This window comes from Schistocerca nitens, chromosome 4, assembly GCF_023898315.1.
Source record: "Schistocerca nitens isolate TAMUIC-IGC-003100 chromosome 4, iqSchNite1.1, whole genome shotgun sequence".
Classification (NCBI taxonomy): domain Eukaryota; kingdom Metazoa; phylum Arthropoda; class Insecta; order Orthoptera; family Acrididae; genus Schistocerca; species Schistocerca nitens.
This window is the reverse complement of record NC_064617.1, coordinates 964,150,326-964,173,825: the sequence shown is the minus strand read 5'-3', so window position 1 is coordinate 964,173,825 and position 23,500 is coordinate 964,150,326. Positions and strand designations below refer to the sequence as shown.

The window sequence follows — 23,500 nt, the reverse complement described above, 5'->3', positions numbered from 1 at the left end:
TTGTAATGAGAGTACTTATTATGCCCATGCTTATTAATGCTACTAATGTTTTGTACTATTCAATACTTGCTGGCCACTGAGTGCCCATAATTAATGTAATTACTTATTATGCCCATGATTATTAAGGCTATGACTGTAATTAACTGATTTTTAATAATGATTTCTTAATGATATGAAGAATACTGAATGATGAATAATGTTTTATACTATTCAATACTTGCTGGCCACTGAGTGCCCATAATTAATGTAACTTATAATGCCCATGCTTATTAATGCTATGACTGTAGTTAACTGATTTTTCTAATAATGATTTCTTAATGATATGAAGAATACTGAATGATGAATAATGTTTTATACTATTCAATACTTGCTGGCCACTGAGTGCCAATAATTAATGTAACTTAACGTTTTGTTAGTGTTTTCAATGATGACTTCCCATATTAATACTGAATGATGATAAATATTTTGTACTAATCGAAAGTTGCTAGGCCACTGAGTGTTAATAGTTACTTGTAAATATGTCATTTGAATGAGGAAAAATGTTTTGTAATACTCAATACTTGATGGCGATTGATTACCACTCTTGTCTTTAAATTAATTAATGAACATTTTTCTGTAATACTACATTCATGGTACAGAAATGTTCAATAACTGAGCTATATATACCGCAAACTACTTATGTGATCACCTATTAAGGCTTGTCTGTTAGTTAATGTCCTTTAACTTCTGAGCTAACTACCCTAAATTATTGTAACATCCATTTGTCTTGTCCATCCTCATTATCATGGAGCACTATATTTGGTTTTTGCACTAATTCTACGTTGGTGTGCCGCCTCTTAAAAGCGTGGTGTTGACACGACATGCTGTCCACCACTGTAGGCGAAGAAACTACTTATGTAATCACTAATCAAGACTTTGTTATGGAGCACTGTGTGCCGCCTCTTAAGAGCGTGGTGTTGACACGACATGCTGTCCACCACCGTAAGCGATGAAGACGTTATTCTGGTCCCACTGTTTGGTGTACCTGGTATACTGCCAAATGATAGTATGGAATACTACTACGACGTTTCACTGTCTTGATACGCTGATAAATACTTCTGGGAACGGAACTGCAGATTGTATCACTTAGTTGTGATTCTGTGGAAAGATATGGACTTTCAGTGCAGCTATGTGCAAACTAAAGTGCTACAACCATGATGCAATCCTTCCTTTCCTATCCTAATAGTGAAAATCATTTTTTACTAACACCATTTATGTTCATGGCATATACATTTTTTCTCGATTTGTTGAACTCTAGTGCGAGTACACTTGTGTCACTTGTCGACATGATTTTTGCCATTTGTTGTCAAAATACTAAAGACATTTTCGATTTGTTTTGAAGTGCAGTATGTGTGCACTCTTGTCATCTATATTGTATATACTTTTTGTGATTTGATGATTTTTTCTACTCTTGCGTTTATTTGTTATAAAAATGTTCAAAAGTTTTCAGTGCATGTGCACTTATGTGAATATGTTTTCAACTGAACTACAGTGCCAGTGCACTCTTCTCAATTTTCGATATGATTTGTGTTCATTCTGTATACCTTTTATGATTTATGTCATTTGTTACTCTTGTATATACATTTCGTCTTTTACTGATATGTTCTCCACTGCAGTGCATGTGCACTCATGACACTTGTCAACATGATTTTTTTTTTTTTTTTTTTGCCTGTTATGAAACTGCTAAAGAATTTTTTAGTGTGTGTACACTTTGTTATCTGTCAAATAATTTGTATATACATCTTTCCTGATTTGTTTTGTACTTATATTTTGTCTTGTCTGTAATGTTTTGTAATCGGTGCATGCGCACAACATTTAATTCATGTGATACATCTAAATATTTTGTAAATGTTAATTAATTAAAAGAAAAATTTGTTACGATGGCAAGTCCAAATGACTCACCATCGCTGCCAAATTTTTGCCCCCCCAGTGGAGGGTTATGAAACACGTATGTTGTGCGGCAGCGATGCTGAGACATTGTAGAATCTCTGACCAGAGCAGTTGCGCTCGACTCGCAGTAGCGAGCAGTCAGTCAGTCTGCAGTAGTCAGTCCTAGTAGTGCTTGGAGTCGGTTGCTAGCAGTAGCGGAGAGCAGTCGGCGGGCGTCGGCATCGCAATGGTCGAGATTCAGGACGAGGTATAATTTATTTAAATAAATAATCATGCAGCTTTGCGCTCATCAGATAATGTAACGAACACTCATTGTAATTTAACTTTCAAAAATCGCCCCCAATAATAATTTTGATTTAAAAGCAATTTTAGAGACAATCATTCAAATTTCCTTCCATTTCCTTTTAACAAAGATTTTTAAAAGGTACTTCCAATGCTTTTCATGCAAGCGCCAGAGAACAATAAGAGCAGAATTTTGACATGCAGTTTCACTAAGGTAAGAAATTTATTCTCGTTTCGCACAGGGCAAACACCGACCTTTCGGTTGAATTGAGTTTAGGTTATCATTACAGTTTCATTATCATGGGATTAGCGTTCATTATTTAATGGGAACTTGTACTTGAGTCAGATAGCGAGCTTTCATTTAATTGTCTTTGCCATTAATATTCTTGTGGGAGTTTATACTTAGATGTGCCACCATTTCTAATAAATATTGTTTTTAAAAATTTCTGTGGGAAGGTCACACTTAGCTGTGGCTCCATTACTAATAAATATAGTTATATTTTTAAAATTGTTGTGGGGAGGTTACACGTTTCAAACTCATTAATGAAAGATGTAGAGACACCAAGCATTTACATTAATATACGTGGCTGACTACTTCTCCAACACCCACTGCTTTTCAAAAGGCTCGTCCTTGGCGCTCAGACGATGGGTAGGTTTGAAACGTTGCCAGCCGCGCAGTGCTGCAATCGCCCGCGCGTGTGTGTCTGGTGAATGCGTGAAGTGCGTGCGTGCTGCCCTCGCCTGCAGATGCACGTCTTTGGAAATCCGCTGCACAAGAGCAAAGGCGGCTCCCGCCCACAGCGCGTGCCAACAGATTGGCATCTCGGACGCGACGGCACTCGGGAACGGCGTCCGCAAGCGGGCGAGTCGACTTTCCATGCGGGCGCACAGCCGCTGACATCGCACCGATCGACAGGTTGGTCTGATGGCTACACGGTTAAATGGCGACGCGAGGCATCTAGGGCGAGACTGACTGCAGATCCTCACATCAAAGGCGTCACCATATACACTCCTGGGAATTGAAATAAGAACACCGTGAATTCATTGTCCCAGGAAGGGGAAACTTTATTGACACATTCCTGGGGTCAGATACATCACATGATCACACTGACAGAACCACAGGCACATAGACACAGGCAACAGAGCATGCACAATGTCGGCACTAGTACAGTGTATATCCACCCTTCCCAGCAATGCAGGCTGCTATTCTCCCATGGAGACGATCGTAGAGATGCTGGATGTAGTCCTGTGGAACGGCTTGCCATGCCATTTCCACCTGGCGCCTCAGTTGGACCAGCGTTCGTGCTGGACGTGCAGACCGCGTGAGACGACGCTTCATCCAGTCCCAAACATGCTCAATGGGTGACAGATCCGGAGATGTTGCTGGCCAGGGTAGTTGACTTACACCTTCTAGAGCACGTTGGGTGGCACGGGATACATGCGGACGTGCATTGTCCTGTTGGAACAGCAAGTTCCCTTGCCGGTCTAGGAATGGTAGAACGATGGCTTCGATGACGGTTTGGATGTACCGTGCACTATTCAGTGTCCCCTCGACGATCACCAGTGGTGTACGGCCAGTGTAGGAGATCGCTCCCCAAACCATGATGCCGGGTGTTGGCCCTGTGTGCCTCGGTCGTATGCAGTCCTGATTGTGGCGCTCACCTGCACGGCGCCAAACACGCATACGACCATCATTGGCACCAAGGCAGAAGCGACTCTCATCGCTGAAGACGACACGTCTCCATTCGTCCCTCCATTCACGCCTGTCGCGACACCACTGCAGGCGGGCTGCACGATGTTGGGGCGTGAGCGGAAGACGGCCTAACGGTGTGCGGGACCGTAGCCCAGCTTCATGGAGACGGTTGCGAATGGTCCTCGCCGATACCCCAGGAGCAACAGTGTCCCTAATTTGCTGGGAAGTGGCGGTGCGGTCCCCTACGGCACTGCGTAGGATCCTACGGTCTTGGCGTGCATCCGTGCGTCGCTGCGGTCCGGTCCCAGGTCGACGGGCACGTGCACCTTCCGCCGACCACTGGCGACAACATCGATGTACTGTGGAGACCTCACGCCCCACGTGTTGAGCAATTCGGCGGTACGTCCACCCGGCCTCCCGCATGCCCCCTATAAGCCCTCGCTCAAAGTCCGTCAACTGCACATACGGTTCACGTCCACGCTGTCGCGGCATGCTACCAGTGTTAAAGACTGCGATGGAGCTCCGTATGCCACGGCAAACTGGCTGACACTGACGGCGGCGGTGCACAAATGCTGCGCAGCTAGCGCCATTCGACGGCCAACACCGCGGTTCCTGGTGTGTCCGCTGTGCCGTGCGTGTGATCATTGCTTGTACAGCCCTCTCGCAGTGTCCGGAGCAAGTATGGTGGGTCTGACACACCGGTGTCAATGTGTTCTTTTTTCCATTTCCAGGAGTGTATGTTGTGAGCGACTTGTGGGTGCTATTCTGTCATTCTGCGCAGCGGATTAATCAGAGATGTACCCTTTACCCTGTGGCTCCTGCAAGATGCAATTTCCACCCCCACACTAATACAGAAGTCAGACAGACATAGCAATAAATATCTTCTGGAGTCGTCCGCTGTAAGGAAATGACACAGTTACATAACTAGTGGGATACTTGGGTACTGGAGTAGTGTTAGTTAGTGTAAGAAAAACATGAAACTAACAACAATTATTATTTTATTTTGCAAAAATTCTGAGAAAATCACAATGGCACTTTTAGTTATGAACTGAACAAGTTATTTCCGGGTTCTTTTCGGAATGTGAAGTTACCTCTTAAGGATAGGATTCGCTAATGAAATTTCTATACAAAGTTTAGGATTGTTATTGACTTGTGAGAATGGCTGAGACCCGCGCCTACTCAACTTGAATAATTATCCGTTAGAAATGTTGCTAGGTACGGTCGAGGCTGTCGCGTGTGAAATGCAGTGAAGTGTACTGTTGTGAAGGAAATATGGGGCTCGCATGAGCTGTAGTGCACCATAACGTAAGTTGTGATGACTGCTGTCTGTGCCGCTCGTTGCTGACAAATAAGATAACTCTCGTTCTATCTGGATTGACCTTCGCCAATCAAACTCTCCCTACGCCTTGATGATGTCAAGAACTCCTATCAGCCCCTAGTCTAACTATTGGTGTGGTACACCGGTCAGATAACCAGTCCACCGCGATGCCACTCAAAAATTCGCTCGCAGGCGTTTAACTAGTACTCTGTCCGTGTTCACACAGCACAATAAGTGTGTCGGCCAACACAGTGAACAATGCTCAATCGCAAGGTCTCAGTATAGAGTCGCACTCTGATTCGCTCTCGACAGAGGTTCTCTCCCAGTGAAGTACTGAGGAGAGACTTGTTCCTCGCTCTTTGAGTACACGTACGAGCGCGCACGCTCTCGTTACGTGTTCTCGCTCCAAGAGCGACAGCGGAACGGTCCCTCTCCTCGCCAGACCTGAAGGGGTATTATCTTTCTGTCTCTTCCATTACTCCTTCAGCTCAAGGCGTCAGGAATATCGTCTACCAATCAGCATTGCTCTTCTAAAACGGGAGAATGACGTTTCATTTAAGGTGACCAACCCGGAAATCTGTAGCATCGGCGTTTGGCGTTTCCTGTCTCCCTGTGAAAACCTCTGAAACTGCGTGCTATGTTTGTAAAGAATGCATAGGCTGGGCGCTTCCACACAGTGTAGCGGAATTTGCTTTTAAGCCGAACACGGGGTCGTTCGCCCTTTCACTCAGGCAAATGCTGTCTGTTCTATGGGCGGTCGCCAGCCGACGTAGATAGGTTGACTCTTCCTCTGAAGTCACCAGCCCCCTGGCATGCAGTTTGCCTCTCCCGAACTAAAAGCTTTCGTGACTGTCGTGTCTTGAATGTGTGTGTGTGTACGCCAGCCTCGAGTATTTCAAGCTCGGTGCGCACTTGCGATTTACTTGTTATTTGCATATCGTTTACATGAATTCATACAACATTGACTTTATATTATCGAGTCTGGGTTCGAATGAAGTGTCTTGATGTGCGGAATATGATTCTCAGGGCGAATTATGTAAGCAATGAAGGTCAGGAGACCACGACGTCTTACAATGTAACAAAGCGTCGAGTTACCTGGGGCGACTGGAAATTATTGGAGTACTCGCAAAGTGATATTCCCATTGACAATGGATCAAAAACTGGGAAACACCGGAAGGCACTGTGCAAATGTTCCACAAATTTAAATACCCGGGAGAATTTATAACAGGAAGCAACAGGAGCAAGGAGGGAATAACAGAGAGGATAAAGAAGATGAGGTCAGCCTTCTACATGACGAGAGAGGTATACAATAAAAAGAATATATCCAGAGAGGCAAAGATAAGCCACTACAAGGCAACAGTGAGGAATGCAGTATTATATGCTGCTGAGACGATGACACTAGGAAGAAATGGGGCAGAGCAACTAGAGAAAGAAGAGAGGAAAATACTGAGAAAAATACTAGGTCCCAAAAGAGGTGGAGAGAAAAAAATGGCTCTGAGCACTATGCGACTTAACTTCGGAGGTCATCAGTCCCCTAGAATTTAGAATTACTTAAACCTAACTAACCTAAGGACATCACACACATCCATGCCCAAGGCAGGATTCGAACCTGCGACCGTAGCGGTCGCTCAGTTCCAGACTGTAGCGCCTAAACTGCACGGCCACACCAGCTGGCGAGGTGGAGAGAGGTGGCTGCGAAGACCTAGGGAAGACCTAGGGAGAACAATATCCGGGGAAATCAGACTCAAAAGGGCAAGGTTTGCTGGGCATGTAGTTAGATGAGTATGGACAGAATGACGAAGAGAGTGTGGGAAACAAATGGGAGGACAAGGGGAAAGACAGGAACCAAGTGGTTTGTTGAACTTCGGAAGGACTGGTTGGAATTGGGGATCAAGGTCGAAGGAAAGGAAAATTGGAGGAACAAATGTACACCGACAAATATGCCGGAGATCAATGATAGAGAAGAATACAGGAAAAGATTAGAATGTCACCAGTGGAGCCGCCAGGAGAAACGGAAACTGAAGACCTCGGAAGAAGAGCGGGAAAGGAGGAGAGAAAGAATGAAGAGGTTCTGGGAGAAGAAGAGGAAAATGCAGTCCACTAAGGAGCTACCCGTGGTCCTACAGAGATCCGTAACGCAAGAAGAAGAAGAATGGATAAAAAAGCACTGACAAAAATGAAAATTATTACAGCAGGAAGCATGACATATTATTTGGAGATGTTCATTGTACAACAAATATTAAAAGGTTAAACTTACGTTCCATTCAGAACTGACGTCCGTTATCAATGGACCTCCGGTACATAATTGTATTATAAGCCTAATTTGGAAGATTTGTTGCGTCAGTTTAGGGACTCTTATAGAGAATATGTATTTATGCGTACCGGTATAAGGTGTGCAAACAGGTACTTTGATTTTAGGCAAGGCCATTGTTGTATAATTACTGTTGTTGTTGTTGTGGTCTTCAGTCCTGAGACTGGTTTGATGCAGCTCTACATGCTACTCTATCCTGTGCAAGCTTCTTCATCTCCCAGTACCTACTGCTACCTACATCCTTCTGAATCTGCTTAGTGTATTGATCTCTTGGTCTTCCTCTACTATTTTTACCCTCCACGCTGCCCTCCAATGCTAAATTTGTGATCCCTTGATGCCTCAAAACATGTCCTACCAACCGATCCCTTCTTCTAGTCAAGTTGTGCCACAAACTTCTCTTCTCCCCAATCCTATTCAATACCTCCTCATTAGTTACGTGATCTACCTACCTTATCTTCAGCATCCTTCTGTAGCATCACATTTCGAAAGCTTCTATTCTCTTCTTGTCCAAACTGGTTATCGTCCATGTTTCACTTCCATACATGGCTACACTCCATACAAATACTTTCAGAAACGACTTCCTGACACTTAAATCTATACTCGATGTTAACAAATTTCTCTTCTTCAGAAACGATTTCCTTGCCATTGCCAGTCTACATTTTATATCCTCTCTACTTCGACCATCATCAGTTATTTTACTCCCTAAATAGCAAAACTCCTTTACTACTTTAAGTGTCTCATTTCCTAATCTAATTCCCTCAGCATCACACGATTTAATTTGACTACATTCCATTATCCTCGTTTTGCTTTTGTTGATGTTCATCTTATATCCTCCTTTCAAGACACTGTCCATTCCGTTCAACTGCTCTTCCAAGTCCTTTGCTGTCTCTGACAGAATTACAATGTCATCGGCGAACCTCAAAGCTTTTATTTCTTCTCCATGAATTTTAATACCTACTCCGAATTTTTCTTTTGTTTCCTTCATTGCTTGCTCAATATACAGATTGAATAACATCGGGGAGAGGCTACAACCCGGTCTCACTCCTTTCCCAACCACTCCTTCCCTTTCATGTCCCTCGACACTTACAACTCCCACTTGGATTCTGTATAAATTGTAAAAAGCCTTTCGCTCCTTGTATTTTACCTCTGCCACCTTCAGAATTTGAAAGAGAGTATTCCAGTTAACGTTGTCAAAAGCTTTCGCTAAGTCTACAAATGCTAGAAACGTAGGTTTGAATTTTGTTAATCATTCTTCTAAGACAAGTCGTAAGGTTAGTATTGCCTCACGTGTTCCAACATTTCTACGGAATCCAAACTGATCTTCCCAGAGGTCTGCTTCTACCAGTTTTTCCATTCGTCTTTAAAGAATTCGCGTTAGTATTTTGCAGCTGTGACTTATTAAACTGATAGCTCGGTAATTTTCACATCTGTCAACACCTGCTTTCTTTGGGATTGGAATTATTATATTCTTCTTGAAGTCTGTGGGTATTTCGCCTGTCTCATACATCTTGCTCACCAGATGGTAGAGTTTTGTCATGACTGGCTCTCCCAAGGTCCATCAGTAGTGCTAATGGAATGTTGTCTACTCCCGGGGCCTTGTTTCGACTCAGGTCTTTCAGTGCTCTGTCAAACTCTTCACGCAGTATCTTATCTCCCATTTCATCTTCATCTACATCCTCTTCCATTTCCATAATAATTTCCTCAAGTACATCTCCCCTGTATAAACCCTCTACATACTCCTTCCACCTTTCTGCCTTCCCTTCTTTGCTTAGAACTGGGTTTCCATCTGAGCTCTTGATATTCATACATGTGGTTCTCTTCTCTCCAAAGGTCTCTTTAATTTTCCTGTAGGCAGTATCTATCTTACCCCTAGTGAGACAAGCCTCTACATCCTTACATTTGTCCTCTAGCCATCCCTGCTTAGCCATTTTGCACTTCCTGTCGATCTCATTTTTGAGACGTTTGTATTCCTTTTTGCCTGCTTCATTTACTGCATTTTTATATTATCTCCTTTCATCAATTAAATTCAATATTTCTTCTGTTACCCAAGGATTTCTATTAGCCCTCGTCTTTTTACTTACTTGATCCTCTGCTGCCTTCACTACTTCATGCCTCAGAGCTACCCATTCTTCTTCTACTGTATTTCTTTCCCCCATTCCTGTCAATTGTTCCCTTATACTCTCCCTGAAACTCTGTACAACCTCTGGTTCTTTCAGTTTATCCAGGTCCCATCTCCTTAAATTCCCACCTTTTTGCAGTTTCTTCAGTTTCAATCTGCAGTTCATAACTAATAGATTGTGGTCAGAATCCACATCTGCCTCTGGAAATGTCTTACAATTTAAAACCTGGTTCCTAAATCTCTGTCTTACCATTATATAATCTATCTGATACCTTTTAGTATCTCCAGGATTCTTCCAGGTATACAACCTTCTTTTATGATTCTTGAACCAAGTGTTAGCTATGATTAAGTTATGCTCTGTGCAAAATTCTACAAGGCGGCTTCCTCTTTCATTTCTTCCCTCCAATCCATATTCACCTACTATGTTTCCTTCTCTCCCTTTTCCTACTGACGAATTCCAGTCACCCATGACTATTAAATTTTCGTCTCCCTTCACTACCTGAATAATTTCTTTTATCTCGTCATACATTTCATCAATTTCTTCATCATCTGCAGAGCTAGTTGGCATATAAACTTGTACTACTGTAGTAGGCATGGGCTTTGTGTCTATCTTGGCCACAATAATGCGTTCACTATGCTGTTTGTAGTAGCTAACCCGCACTCCCATTTTTTTATTCATTATTAAACCTACTCCTGCATTACCCCTATCTGATTTTGTATTTATAACCCTGTAATCACCTGACCAAAAGTCTTGTTCCGCCTGCCACCGAACTTCACTAATTCCCACTATATCTAACTTTATTATAATTATTATAATTATTAGAACCTCAATAAGATAACCTCAAAAGTCATACCTCAGACGCACAGCCTAAGGACATCCTAGAAAATGGCCTCACGGGTAGGGAGGTCTCCTGTTCAGGGTAGAAAAAAATTTATGCTTGTACACAAGTTGTCAAAAGAGAAACGACATTGGCATTGTAAATGTTCTAATGCGTTTTGTTTGAATTTGAGGCGGTTATTATTACCACGCTAGTATTATTTGTTGGACATTTCAGGATGGCGTACTACCTTCGTTCCGGTTTGGGATTCAGAAGAACAGACTATCAAACCCTTACCAATAATCACCAATCAACCCAAGATATTGAATACAACATTGCTAATTCTTCGCCGGACCACCGGCCAAGTGAAGATGTTGTTGTTGTTGTTGTGGTCTTCAGTCCTGAGACTGGTTTGATGCAGCTCTCCATGCTACTCTATCCTGTGCAAGCTTCTTCATCTCCCAGTACCTACTGCAGCCTACATCCTTCTGAATCTGCTTAGTGTATTCATCTCTTTGTCTCCTTCTACGATTTTTACCCCCCACGCTGCCCTCCAATACTAAATTGGTGATCCCTCGATGTCTCAGAACTTGTCCTACCAACCGATCCCTTCTTCTAGTCAAGTTGTGCCACAACCTCCTCTTCTCCCCAATTCTATTCAATACCTCCTCATTAGTTATGTGATCTATCCATCTAATCTTCAGCATTCTTCTGTAGCACCACATTTCAAAAGCTTCAATTCCCCTTCTTGTCTAAACTATTTATCGTCCATGTTTCACTTCCATACATGGCTACACTCCATACAAATACTCTCAGAAATGGTTTCCTGACACTTAAATCTATACCGCATCTTAACAAATTTCTCTTCAGAAACGCTTTCCTTGCCATTGCCAGTCTACATTTGATATCCTCTCTACTTCGACCATCATCAGTTATTTTGCTCCCCAAATAGCAAAGCTCCTTTACTACTTTAAGTGTCCCATTTCCTAATCGAATTCCCTCAGCATCACCCGCCTTAATTCGACTACATTCCATTATCCTTGTTTTGCTTTTGTTGATGTTCACCTTATATCCTCCTTTCAAGACACTGTCCATTCCATTCAACTCCTCTTCCAAGTCCTTTGCTGTCTCTGAGAGAATTACAATGTCATCGGCGAACCTCAAAGTTTTTATTTCTTCTCCATGGATTTTAATACCTACTCCGAATTTTTCTTTTGTTTCCTTTACTGCTTGCTCAATATACAGATTGAATAACATCGGGGAGGGACTACAACCCTGTCTCACTCCCTTCCCAACCACTGCTTCCCTTTGATGGCCCTCGACTCTTATAACTGACATCTGGTTTCTGTACAAATTGTAAATAGCCTTTCGCTCCCTGTATTTTACCCCTACCACCTTTAGAATTTGAAAGAGAGTATTCCAGTCAACATTGTCAAAAGCTTTCTCCAAGTCTACAAATGCTAGAAACGTAGGTTTGCGTTTTCTTAATCTTTCTTCTAAGATAAGTCGTAAGGTTAGTATTGCCTCACGTGTTCCAACATTTCTACGGAATCCAAACTGATCTTCCCCGAGGTCGGCTTCTACCAGTTTTTCCATTCGTCTGTAAAGAATTTGCGTTAGTATTTTTTAGCCGTGACTTATTAAACTCATAGTTCGGTAATTTTCACATCTGTCAACACCTGCTTTCTTTGGGATTGGAATTATTATATGTCACACAACCTGAATTTGACGACGGATGGGAGGTGTCGCTGTGGCGCATGCCAGCGTACCTACTCGGAACTGCAGGGGCATCCGCTGCGTGTGACCTCCTGGGCACTACACACTTTCATCATTGTGGCGTGGAAGCAGACTGACTCCGGAGTCATCTTGACGAATTTCTCGACATGCCTTATCCCTTTCAGACGCACTGGCAACAATAGTATGCATTAAGGGGGGTAGGACGTCAAACGGGCCGACTTGGAGCAGGAGAGGCATCTCATGACATTTTAATTTCCACTGTCTATACTTTTACAAATAAGTTCATAAAGCATTGTCAGCATCACCAGGAAGGATTCACGATTCACACTCATTGCAGTGGAAGTTCGAAAACATAAGAAAATAAATTTTTTTACGTGCGAAATTTCATCATTTTTTCACTTACTAATGGCTGCATTTGTTGCTATAAGTACACTTTTCTTCGTAAGTTATAGAGATTCTTCGATGAATTTTGCACAGCATACATACCATACTCACAGGTGTATGAAGCTCTAGAATTTATTTAATTTATGAAAAAACGAATGAACTGTTATATTTTAAACCTCATGTTTAGAAAAAACACAAATTTCATAGTTAATTACCTCAATTTTTACCACAGTTTTCTAGAGTTTCATGTACCTTTAAGTATGGTTTGTATGCTATGCAAAATTCATCAAAGAATCTCTTACTTAAGAAGAAATGTGTACCTATAGCAACTAATTGTGCCATTAGTAAGTAAAAAAAAAATGATGAAATTTCACACGTAAAAAAATTACTTCTTTATGATTTAGCACTTGCACTGCTATGAGTGTAAATTCTGAATCCTTCCTGGTCATGCTGACAAAGTTTTATGAATTGATTTGTAAAAGTATAGAAGGTGGAAATTAAAATGTCCTGTGATGCCTCTCCTGTTCCAAGTCGGCCCGTTTGACGTCCTACCCCCTTAAGAGGAGATTTGCTACCTTTGGCCCGAGAAAAGCATGTCCTTTGAGAATTTATTTCTCTTGATATGACATAAATATCAATATCAAATTTGGTCAAAATGTTTATTAATATTTCCTCTACAAACTGGAATTTTTTCGCCCAGAAGTGTCGAGGAGCAAAGGCGGAAGTGCCGTCGGAACGAAACAAAATTTCGATGTAGACCTCCGAGGGCGGTATGTCACAGGTCAGCCGGCTCGTATGAAATCAAAACTGAGTCGACGTTAGCGAAGTATATAAGAGTCTTTAGGAGTTGTACCTCGCTTAAGTTATTTGGACCATAGGAAACAAAATGGCGCCCATTTGAAAAAATAGGGTTTTTTCATCGATTTTTCGACTTCTTCGGCCAAGTAAAAATATTTATAGTTGGTGGATCGGAATGAAAGTGGTACAACTCCTAGACAATTCAGCTACCTTCGTTGGAAACAAAGAATCATACCAATCGATTCAGCAGATTTGAAGTTACAATACCGCGCGATAAAAAAAAGTCATTTCGAGAAAAATGCATTTGAAGTTTTAACTACATATAAATCCAATATTATGAAACTTACGTTCGATCTGCTATTCCAGGTCCATAAACTAGTCCTTCCTCTTCCTCACAGAGGCATTTCTGCTCAATCTAGGCCATTCTGCGGTGCTCCAGAGCCACTCGTACGGCCTTTGACAAGCGGTGTTCGGCCGCTTGAATCCTGTGGTCGTCCGAATGTTTGGCGAACTGCGTCGGATAGAGTCCCAGGGTGACGTACTTCCTCGTCATGGTCTTTAGAATAGCTGAATACCCTTCGTTGAAGCTGCTCGCTGCCAGGAAAGTCGTAATCTCCACAGTCTTCGCACCAGAATGCAAATGCTTGGGGGCTAACTTCCAAACACACGCGTTCAAACTTTCATTTGAATTTTGTGTGTCTCCTCTCAAGCCCGGCACAATGACTCGTCATCCTCAAGAAAAAAAACTGGTGCTTGAAAAGGCCGATTTGAGGCAGGTGCATTTTTTTGTTCAACCGCGAATAATAAACATTTCCGTTCCGTATTCGGGAAAACCGTTGCAGAGGTGGATGCTAAACACTTTTGTGGATCCAAAAATGCAATAAAAAAATCGATTTTTTGAACCAAAAGATAGTAAACCTCCCCTTAATTTTTACACTCTGCCAGATGCAACAGAAATATTTTTCCTAAATAGCAACCTCATCTACATCTTTGTGAATGTTCATTTTTTTCATTACGGGCAAGTGGTGTCACCTGTTGTGCATCTCTGTAAAGATATCAACAAGTGTGCAGCTGCTTGTGAGCGTCAGAACACACGGAAGTGTTTGGTCAGTTACATTCCGCTGTATAACGTTATGTTATTACCGTTGTTTTGCATAGTAATTATTGAGTGATTATTTTAATCTACAAAAAGAAGCCAAGTGTGCGAAGTATATTTTTAAGAAGAGTACATATCCATACAAATAATAAGAATGTACAAATGCATATTTCACATCTCCTCCTAAACCACATGACCGATTTCAATAACACTTGGTACACATACCACTCACTGTCTGGAAAGAATCACTGTGTGGGTAAGAACCACCTACCTATCAAATGGGTGGATGTAGGGATGAAAAGTCAGTGTATTCCACAATGCAAGAATACGCATATTTCAGTAATCAAGGATTTTAGAATGGGAGCACTTGTAACAAATATTACACATAATTTCAAACCTTTGCGAAACCTTATGTCGCTGACTATCCACACGAAACGCTGAAAGGAAAAAAGTTTGTCGCTTAATACATTTCGCCATTCATGCAGTAAAACGGCCACATAAGCCCTTACTTTTTAATTTACTACTTCTTTACTAATAACTGTATTCGCAACATATTTCGCAGACAGTAGGCACACATATCAATAGATGTACATGCAAAATTATATAACTGTACAGCATATAGTTCAGCAGTACGACATCATAAACATTAAGCTGCGTGAAAATGAAACTTTAGAGCAAAATTCGCTGGACATATACGTCAAATATGTGTACAAATGCTCATGGACGATGTGAAATATGTGTGAAATATATTTGTCATGTCCGTATGCGAACAAAGCCATGACTAAAAAGCTCATACTATACCCCTGGAACGATTTTAGTCAAATTTGGGACATGTATGAGTTGCAGTCTGGAAAGAAATACTATAGGATTAAGAACCACCAGCCTTTCACTGCGATGAGCGTGATAACGTGAATAGAGAAGAGAGGACGACGACATGAACAGACAGCTAAGGGAAAGGATGAGATGGGCGTATATAGGAGGAGGAGGAGATGGACAGGGATAAGAAAGAGATGAGAGGAGGAGTTGAACGTAAACAGGGGGAGGAAGAAACAGGCAGAGAAATGGTGGTGGGGTGGGGAAGATATGAACAGATAGAAGGGGAAGAGGAAATGGACAGGGAGAGGGAGGAGGAGGAGGAGATGGACAGAGGGGGAGGCTGAGGTTGAAGGAGAGAGTGGGGTGGATGAGAGGGATAGAGAGAGGGGCAGGAGGAGATGAATGGAGGGAGGGGTGGAAGAGGTGGACACAGAGAGCGGGTGGTGGAGAATGAGGGAGAGGGAGAGGGAGGATTGGAGGTGATCGACAGTAATAGGGGAAATGGATAGAGAGAGTTGGATAAAAAAGACTTGATGAGCATGTAAGGGGAGAAGAGGAGGTGGCTGGAGAGAGCGGGAAGGAGGAGACAAAGAGACAAGACAGACAGAGAGAGAGGTGAGGTTGAGATGAAGAAAGAAAGAAAGAAAGAGAGATAGAGGGACGGGGGGGGGGGAGGAGACGGACTAATAGAAGATTGGAATAAAGAACGCCAGGTTTCTCAGCTAGTATTTGTATAAAACTTGCTTCTAAAATAATAAAAAAATAATAAAAATTAGAGCATATAAATTATTTCCTTCCACCAGAAAATAATTCAGATCTTAAGGTAATCAGATGATGAACTTTGCCAGCCCATACATTCATGGAGGTGTTTGTGGTGAGAACTGCAGTGAGGGGTTTTACGTTATAATGCTGGAATATATCTTATACCTTGGTCAAGAAGGGTACTGCAACAAGTTGCACCATTCCTGTCACACACTGGCGAGCATGCAGTCTGCCTGTAACAACTACCAATATTCGATGAGGTTTCGGGACTGCAGCCGGATCATGTTGACTTATTGCCACAATATTTCTGCTGGAAATCGTCCAGCCATCTTCAGGTGAGTGTCCCACACTCGGTGGTCGACATTCACCTGAAGATGGCTGGACGATTGCCAGCAGAAATATTGTGGCAGTAAGGCAACACGATCCGGTGGCAGTCGCGGAACCTCACAGAATATTCAGTACGCCGGGAAAACTTCAAGAATCACAACAACTACGAAATCAGTTTCCGTTACGTCCATCTTTTAATGGATAACGGGTCAGTAGTTGTTTTATTTATGGTTATCAACAGTAACACCATGAGTTGTGTGTATCAGTTTTACTTAATTGATACCTATTTCGGTGAAACGTTCCACAACCTTAAGACTCCTCTGTAACACTGCGTGATAACTCTGTCAACTTAGAGCTGAGCTGATGTGCTATAACGACACAAAGCATAAACGTGAAGACGATAGTTTCTGTTCCATTTATTAGGGTTATGATGATATCGAGGGTTGAAATGTGATTATCCTATGCTGCAGAGAGGCCTGAAGATGGTGGATTGTGTCACAGAAACCGGCTGCAACAAAATAAAACTTAAACACACAGTTGATGGTGTCATTGTTGCTACACATTAACAAAGCAGTCCTATTGTTATATGAAATAATTTCCCACACAATGATTACTGGAATAGTTGACCTTTCACCACGTCGTCTGCAGGCGCGTTAGCATCGATTTCAATGCCACAAACAGAAACGAGGCTCACCCATGAGGACTATGGAATGCCGCTCAATGTCCCAGTTGATGCTGGCTCCACACCACCGAAGTGGTGGAGTAGAGGCAGTGGTAAGCGACACTTGACAATTCTAGATGTCAACCCAGTATCCAGTAATTTTCCCCCCGTAGGTCGCGATGCCGGTTTCAATGTAAGTTCAGCTGTTGTCATACATCAGTTCACCAAGGGCAGCTGAACAGTACTACGACCTCCTCGTGGTGTCGTCCTTCTGGAAAGATCCACGCCTACCCTTTCTGTTATACTGTTGTCCTCAGTACATCTCGTCAGCACTGGTTCTGCAGTCATTGCACTACAGCCAGCCGTTCGAACGATCTATTAGGACGATGCTCCTATGTCCCTCATGCCAATAATACGACATTTCTCAGTGTCTAAAAGATGGTGATAAGCTGCACGTGCACGTCCTCTAAGTATGGCGTGTAATCACGCTGTTCTCCATCTGCAGTTCAACCAAAGCGGCCTGACGGTTGTTGTTGTTGTGGTCTTCAGTCCTGAGACTGGTTTGATGCAGCTCTCCATGCTACCCTATCCCGTGCAATATTCTTCATCTCCCAGTTCTTACTGCAACCAACATCCTTCTGAATCTGCTTAGTGTATTCATCTCTTGGTCTCCCTCTACGATTTTTGTCCTCCACGCTGCCCTCCAATGCTAAATTTGTGATCCCTTGATGCCTCAGAACATGGCCTACCAACCGGTCCCTTCTTCTTGTCAAGTTGTGCCACAAACTTCTCTTCTCCCCAAGTCTATTCAATACCTCCCCATTAGTTATGTGATCTAGCCATCTAATCTTCAGCATTCTCCTGTAGCACCACATTTCCAAAACTTATATTCTCTTTTTGTCCAAACTATTTATCGTCCATGTTTCACTTCCGTACATGGCTACACTCCATACAAATACTCTCAGAAATGGCTTCCTGACACTTAAATCTATACCGCATGTTAACAAATTTCTCTTCAGAAACGCTTTCCTTGCCATTGCCAGTCTACATTTTATATCTTCTCTACTTCGACCATCGTCAGTTATTTTGTTGCCCAAATAGCAAAACTCCTTTACTACTTTACGTGTCTCATTTCCTAATCTAATTCCCTGAGCATCACCCGACTTAATTCGACTGCATTCCATTATCCTCGTTTTGCTTTTGTTGATGTTCATCTTATATCCTCCTTTCAAGACACTGTCCATTCCGTTCAACTGCTCTTCCAATTACTTTGCTGTCTCTGAGAGAATTACTATGTCATCGGAGAACCTCAAAGTTTTTATTTCTTCTCCATGGATTTTAATACCTACTCCGAATTTTTCTTTTGTTTCCTTTACTGCTTGCTCAATATACAGATTGAATAACATCGGGGAGAGGCTACAACCCTGTCTCACTCCCTTCCCAACCACTGCTTCCCTTTCATGCCCCGTGACGGTTACAAGTATCAATTGATTACAACAGGGAACTTCACTTGCCAGCCTTAGCAAGAGAAGCAAAGCTTAACCACACCAGTTAAATTGACATTACGACCTGATTTAGCAAGTTATTTACTAGCAAGTTATTTACTAGTTTGTTTGAAGAGTTACAAAACGTGCTTTTTCCAGTTGGAATTCTCAAATATGGAGACCTAAGAATTCTGAAGTTTCCACACTATTTATTATTTCCTCACGAAGCGTTTCACTTACCACTCGTGTAGCAGTCCTACATGTGCAGAACTGTTCATATAGTGGCTTTTTAAAATTTTGTACTCATAACAATACTAGGGTCATCTGCAAAAAGAACTAATTCTTTCTGTAGACTAGATGGAAGGTCATTTACATGTACGAGGAACAATAGTGGACCTAAAATTGAGCCTTGGGGAACCCCATAGACCATGGTGTTCATGGTGTGACACACAATGTCCGTCGGCGTCTGTGTCGCAAAGCGTTTATTATAACTGTGGAAACGATTATCGCCGGGAAAATCGGTTTTTGGTTATAACGGTTTCTTTCATCTCCAGTTTAACTTGACAGATTTATTAATTTACTGCACGGCTCACATGCACTATAAAAATACAGGTACATAATGGTAGTATATGTATATAACAAAAACATACAAAGATAAAACTAACTGTATGTCAATATCCAAGTTCCTAATCCACATAAGAGCTGTTTCGTCAGCGTTTATGAGGTCGCTCCAGCTCCCCTGACTGGAACGCAAAAGACATTCGTCTCGAGAGTGCTTGACTATCTACACTGCTGGCCACCGTAAATGCAACACCCTGAAGGAAGCATCCGAATCAAGTGAAATTTACACCATGAGTTTGAAGCGATGAGATATGCAACTGATTAGAATTTCAACGCAGACGCACATCACGCGCGCCTGTGGCGCCACCTCATAGCGCCATTTAAGGCTTGGCGATTTCGACGAGTGTACGTTCGGCACGTGTGTTTACCTTGTGGTTGTTTCACAAGACGATCAGTTATGCCTCGTAGACAACAGCGAACATCTTTTGATCAAGTATCCGACTTCGACAGAGGAAGTATAGTGGCTTACCGAGATTGTGGATTATCATACAGAGAAATCGCTAGTCGTGTTGGACGAAACCAAACAACTGTAATGCGGATATGTGACCGTTGGATGCAGGAGGGTACGACGGACCGACGTGGTCGATCGCATTCACCTCGGTGCACCACTGCACGTGCTGATAGGCAAATTGTGCGCATGGCAGTGACGGATCGCTCAGTGACATCCCGAACCATAGCACAGCACATTGCGTCTGTAACGCATCATCCAGTGTCTGCGCGTACCATTCGACGCGTTTACAGCAGAGTGGTCTGTCCGCAAGACGTCCATTGCTTCGTCTACCATTGACGCAGAACCACAGACGTCTCCGTCGCCAATGGTGTGATGACAGACGGATGTGGACGGCAGAATGGAATGACGTTGTCTTTACTGACGAGGCACGCTTCTGTCTGCAGCACCACGATGATCGGATTCGAGTGTGGAGACACCGTGGAGGGAGGACGCTGGACAGCTGCATTATGCACCGCCACACTGGTCTTGCACCGGGTATTATGGTATGGGGCGGTATTGGATATTACTCTCGCACGCCTCTAGTACGCATTGCCGGTACTTTAAATAGCCGGCGCTACATATCCGAGGTGCTGGAGCCAGTTGTCCTTCCTTACCTTCAGGGCTCGGCCACAGCCATATTTCAACAGGATAATGCGCGACCACACGTGGCACGCATTGTCCAAAGGTTCTTCGTCAATAACCAGATTGAATCGCTTCCCTGGCCGGCTCGCTCTCCGGATCTTTCACCGATAGAAAACATGTGGTCCATGGTTGCTCAACGAGTGACCCAGATTACATCCCCAGCTGCCACACGAGATGATCTTTGGCAACGTGTGGAAGCTGCTTGGGCTGCTGTACCCCAGGAACACATCCAACGTCTCTTTGACTCAATGCCGAGACGTGTAGCAGCGGTGATCTCCAACAATGGCGGCTACTCTGGCTACTGATTCTGGCAGGAACCACATGTCACAGACGTCTGTAAACGTAATCATTTGATACTTGGTCAACATGTTATCTACAAAATAAATTTTGTTGTGCTACCTCTTGTCTTTCTTGGTGTTGCATTTACGGTGGCCAGCAGTGTAGTTCGGAGCCCGACAGTGACAAACGGAAGTTCTGTAGCACCCCGTTCGCAGAGCGAGCCTACGCATCGACAATGCGCAGTGCAATCTCTGTTCAGTTTGGCCCACAGTTTTCTCTTGAGTTCTGTGCCAACAGTATCACAGTTACGCTTTCATAACCACTCACGCTGTTCAGGATTTTCAGTAAGTTGACAATTCTGATCTCACAGGTCTCTCGCATCAATATTACTGGAATCTAGCTGTTCTGCTTGCCGTAACATTGGGTTTCTTGAACGGATTCTAGCCTTCGCGTGTCTTCCAGTAAGGGTAACTCTAGGTTCTCCTGCAGCTTGCGGTATTCCATAAGGATGGCCTCGCTTCTACGGATTGCGGATGCATAGATGTTTCTCAGCACAGGAAGCCAATAAACGGGTATCGGTCGGATTGTCCGAGCTATTAACCGCATAGTTTCTTTCAAACTGGTGTGGCAGCATTTTAGCCACACTGGGGCACAATACTCGGCTGCTTAGGAGACCAGGGCTATGGATGAGGCGAGCGAGGTATCTGCTAAAGGTCCCCATGTCATTGCACACAATTTTCGAATAATATTGCTAGGAGTTTTTATCTTGGCACCTGTATTTTCGAGATGATTTTTTTTTATATGAAAGTGTGCGTTCAAGAGTGACACCAAGGTACTTGGGGTACTTGTTATGGCGAACAGTGTTTCCGTCAAGTGTCACTCTGAACTCCGTGTTATCTTGTTTGTAGTTCAGACGGAATGTACATAAATTCTTCATTTGTGTGGTCCTAGTGTCCGTAGTTGCTTTATAATTCTTAGGTTATTTCTGTTCTGTAGTTGCGTGTGATTTTTATTCACCAGAAGAGTTTCGCTTTATTGAGGTAAGGCATCATCAGTGGTCTGGTTTATGAATACCATAAAAATCAGTAAAGACAGAGACCTCCTCTCTTTCCAAGAAAATTTCCGCATACTGAAAGCATTAACACAAAATTAATAGTTGCTCAATGACCAAGTAAATATTGGAAACGAGACTCTATATAGAATAATTGATGAAATTACTCGAAAAAGAAAGGAGCCTTTTCTATCTTTTACCCTCTCCCACTCTCTCACAACCCCCCCTCCCCCCCCCTCACAGTTTCATTTCTCTTCCTGCTCCTCAGTTCCTAAGTTTCTCCTCTAACTCACACTCCATCACATTGCTATATACTTATGTCCACTCATCATGGTTTCTCCCTCCCCTACACAAAAAAATCCCTCCATCGTTACTCCTTCTCTACTAAAAAAAGTTGTAGGTCAAAGACAAAGTAGTGGAAAGATTATGTTTACAACAATACAAAACAGAAACCACAACATATATTTGAAGTACAAAAACAAACAGCCGGCTTGTGTGGCCGAGCGGTTCTAGTCGCTTCAGTCTGGAACCGCGCGACCGCTACGGTCGCAGGTTCGAATCCTGCCTCGGGCATGGATGTGTGTGATGTCCTTGGGCTAGTTACGTTTAAGTAGTTCTAAGTTCTAGGGGACTGATGACCTCAGACGTTAAGTCCCATAGTGCTCAGAGCCATTTGAACGATTTTTAAACAAAAAACAAACAGAATACAGTGGTGTGCTTAAAAGTGTGTTGTGAAAAACATAAGAAACGCAAGGCTCTAACGCAGAAAAACAACGATGTGCTAGCAGACGGCATTTCCCGACGCAAGCGAGAAATCAACCAAAAATCACCGTTAAGTAGAAATCGACTTATTCCTAACGAACTGTTTTTCGATCTAAAAGCAAATCAGAATGCAAATAACTTAATACAAACCACTGATGATGCTTTACATCAATAAAGCGAAACGCGCCTGGTGAAAAAGAACGACAGGACAAACATACCCTCAAGAGTAATGTACATACTTCAGTTTTACTTGTAGTGGGTTTAAGTCACCACTTCGTAAAATAGGAGCTCACATTGTCTAGATCTCCTGTGAGAATTGTCTCCGATTGTCCGAGATCTTTGGTTCTACAAGCAAGAACGAAATCATCCGCGTAGCAGAGTTTTGTTGATCTGGTATTAGTGATACCAGAAATGTATAGGTTGAATAGTAGGGGGCTAAGATTGATCCCTATGATAGACCGTTACTTAATTTCCTCTCCTTGCTCACATTTTCTCCAAATTAAACGAGGAAATACCTATTTTTATCATGGTGCAGAATTTTGTTGATCTGGTATTAGAGAGATCAGATATATATAGGTTCAATAGTAGGGAACTACGATGGAGCCCTATGTGTGTGTGTGTGTGTGTGTGTGTGTGTGTGTGTGTGTGTGTGTGTGTGACCGCTACGGTCGCAGGTTCGAATCCTGCCTCGACCATGGATGTTTGTGATGTCCTTAGGTTAGTTAGGTTTAACTAGTTCTAAGTTCTAGGGGACTAATGACCTCAGCAGTTGAGTCCCATAGTGCTCAGAGCCATTTGAACCATTTTGTGTGTGCGTGTGTGTGTGTGTGTGTGTGTGTGTGTGTGTGTGTGTGTGTGTGTTCTGTTACGGTTTTTTGGAGGAACTTGTGGCACTGTCTAGTGGAGTTGTTTCTCCACTAGACATTGCCAAAAGTTCCTCCAAAAAATCGTAACACAACACACACACAAATGTCATACTAACTAATGTAAATCCACCTGATGATGGAGGTTTAAATCTTTGAAACGCGTCGTGGAAATAAATAAAACGGTGACTGGTGACAGTAAACTTGTTGTTTCATTTATGTCTGAAACTTTGATGATGGTCTGCTGGTTTACATGG

At 42.8% G+C, this 23,500-nt stretch overlaps 1 protein-coding gene across 1 annotated transcript in view; it reads right to left on the bottom strand.

Moving 5' to 3' along the window:
* Positions 1-2,802: 2,802 nt before the first annotated feature.
* Positions 2,803-23,500, bottom strand: part of LOC126252724 (THAP domain-containing protein 5-like) — a 51,495-nt gene continuing 30,797 nt past the window's right edge. Inside the window, exon 3 of the mRNA XM_049953627.1 lies at positions 2,803-3,223. Coding sequence (XP_049809584.1) covers positions 2,803-3,223 — 421 coding nt within the window. The remainder of the gene's footprint in view (positions 3,224-23,500) is intronic.